Here is a 1,751-nt window from a genome sequence, read left to right as displayed (position 1 = left end):
AGACTCATAGTGTGTGTTTGTTTCCAGTGCTGAGGATGTTATCAGTGTAAGCCGTTTTTTTCGTGTTGCAGGGGTGGACTGCGACATCGACGTGCCAAAGACCATCCAGATGGTCCGTTCTCAGCGCTCTGGGATGGTGCAGACGGAGGCGCAGTACAGATTCATCTACATGGCCGTGCAGCACTACATAGAGACGCTGCAGAGACGCATAGAGGAGGAGCAGGTGTGCAGCAGATAACAGATAACCTCATTTTTCCACTTTATTTTAATGCTCCTGTCTCCTAACGGCCCGCTGTCTTCTCCTCTGCAGAAAAGTAAGATTAAAGGGCGCGAGTACACCAACATTAAGTACTCTTTGTCTGACCTGACTGGAGGAGAGCAGAGTCCTTTGCCTCCTTGCACTCCTATTCCTACTCCCACCTGCACAGAGTGAGTAAAGCACGCCTGATTTTATATATGGATTTATTTATTCTTTTTGTTTTTATTGGCAGCCAGAAAAATTACAAAAAAAGGCAGAAAAACTTAACTTCCAGCCGGTTTTAGCGATAATAAATCACAACAAGATGAGATAATTCTTTATTAATCCCACAATAGCACATTTTTTATTGTAACAGCAGCGAAGAGATCTCAAAGCAAGCTGTGGATAAGATAAATAGATCAAAAAGAACAGTATAAATAGTACAAAAAACACAATGCAAAACTAGACACGGAAATAGGAATCGAGCAAAAAAGGAAGAAAACAGAATTATTCTTATTAATGATGAGGATCAATTAGGTCTGAAATGAAGACAGAATAAATTAGTTAAATAAAATAATATTGGAAAAGAGAAAAAAATGCACATTTACTTGTGACTTGTTATTTAGTTTACACAGAAAGACGTTACAATTTCCAAATTAAAATTATCGAGTGTCGTGTCTCACAGGCATTAATTGCCGGTGCCAAAGAAAAATATATAAATTACAGAACAAAACATGTGGGAGGAGTGTTAATATTCACATTATGCACAGTTTTCTCACATAAAGTTTTGTCTTTGGGGTTTTATACAGTTAATCCATCTTGATCATCTGTTGGTGAATTTATTTTGCTGTAATCTGAAGGAATTTGTTTATTCCTCCAAAGTTTATATTTGATGAACTATGTCTAATTAATCCTCAGTCGAGGGAGCTTCTTACGGTTTATAGCTTTTTACATGCAGCCAGCAGAGTTGTCAAGAGGGCTTCACTCCTGGAGTTTAATATTGCATCGATATAAAACATTGAATAATAGTGGAATAATGTTTCTGAGCGAGGCTTCTGTTCAACTTTTACATTTGCATTTAAATCACATTTTGCATCCTTGTTTAGAAAAGCCTCCTCAGTGGTTTTCTCATCAGAGGGTGTGTGTGCATGTGTGTGTGTGTGTGTGTGCATGTGTGCGTGCGTGCGTGTGTGTGTGCGTGTGTGTGTTTGCAGGATGAGGGACGACAGCTCCAGAGTGTATGAGAACGTGGGCCTGATGCAGCAGCAGAAGAGCTACAGATGAGATTCACCTTTGACCCCAGTGCTCTATCAGTTCCAGGTAAATGAAATGAAGTGCTGCTCATACAAAAAACATCACCAAAAAAGTAGATTTCTACGGATAAAAGCTTCCAGTGTTCATTTTTTGTATTTAGTTTTGATTTATTTTATTGCAGTTATTTTCTATTTGTGTGTTTGTTTGTTTTTTTAGTTTTGCTATGTGAAGCACTTTTTGCTGTATTTTTAACATTTTT

The 1,751-nt window shown here is 38.2% G+C and overlaps 1 protein-coding gene across 1 annotated transcript; it reads left to right on the top strand.

The window, feature by feature from the left end:
- Nucleotides 1–71: 71 nt before the first annotated feature.
- On the top strand, nt 72–1,553 carry LOC121964713 (tyrosine-protein phosphatase non-receptor type 11-like; the record flags this gene model as incomplete). The annotated part of the gene is made up of 3 exons (XM_042514911.1): nt 72–223; nt 311–429; nt 1,453–1,553. Coding segments are annotated over 3 exons (341 nt in total), but the record flags the coding sequence as incomplete, so codon positions are not given.
- Between the last annotated feature and the right edge of the window lie 198 nt (nt 1,554–1,751).

The sequence above is a fragment of the Plectropomus leopardus genome, unplaced genomic scaffold, assembly GCF_008729295.1.
Source record: "Plectropomus leopardus isolate mb unplaced genomic scaffold, YSFRI_Pleo_2.0 unplaced_scaffold16868, whole genome shotgun sequence".
Classification (NCBI taxonomy): domain Eukaryota; kingdom Metazoa; phylum Chordata; class Actinopteri; order Perciformes; family Serranidae; genus Plectropomus; species Plectropomus leopardus.
This window is presented reverse-complemented; position numbering and strand designations above follow the sequence as displayed.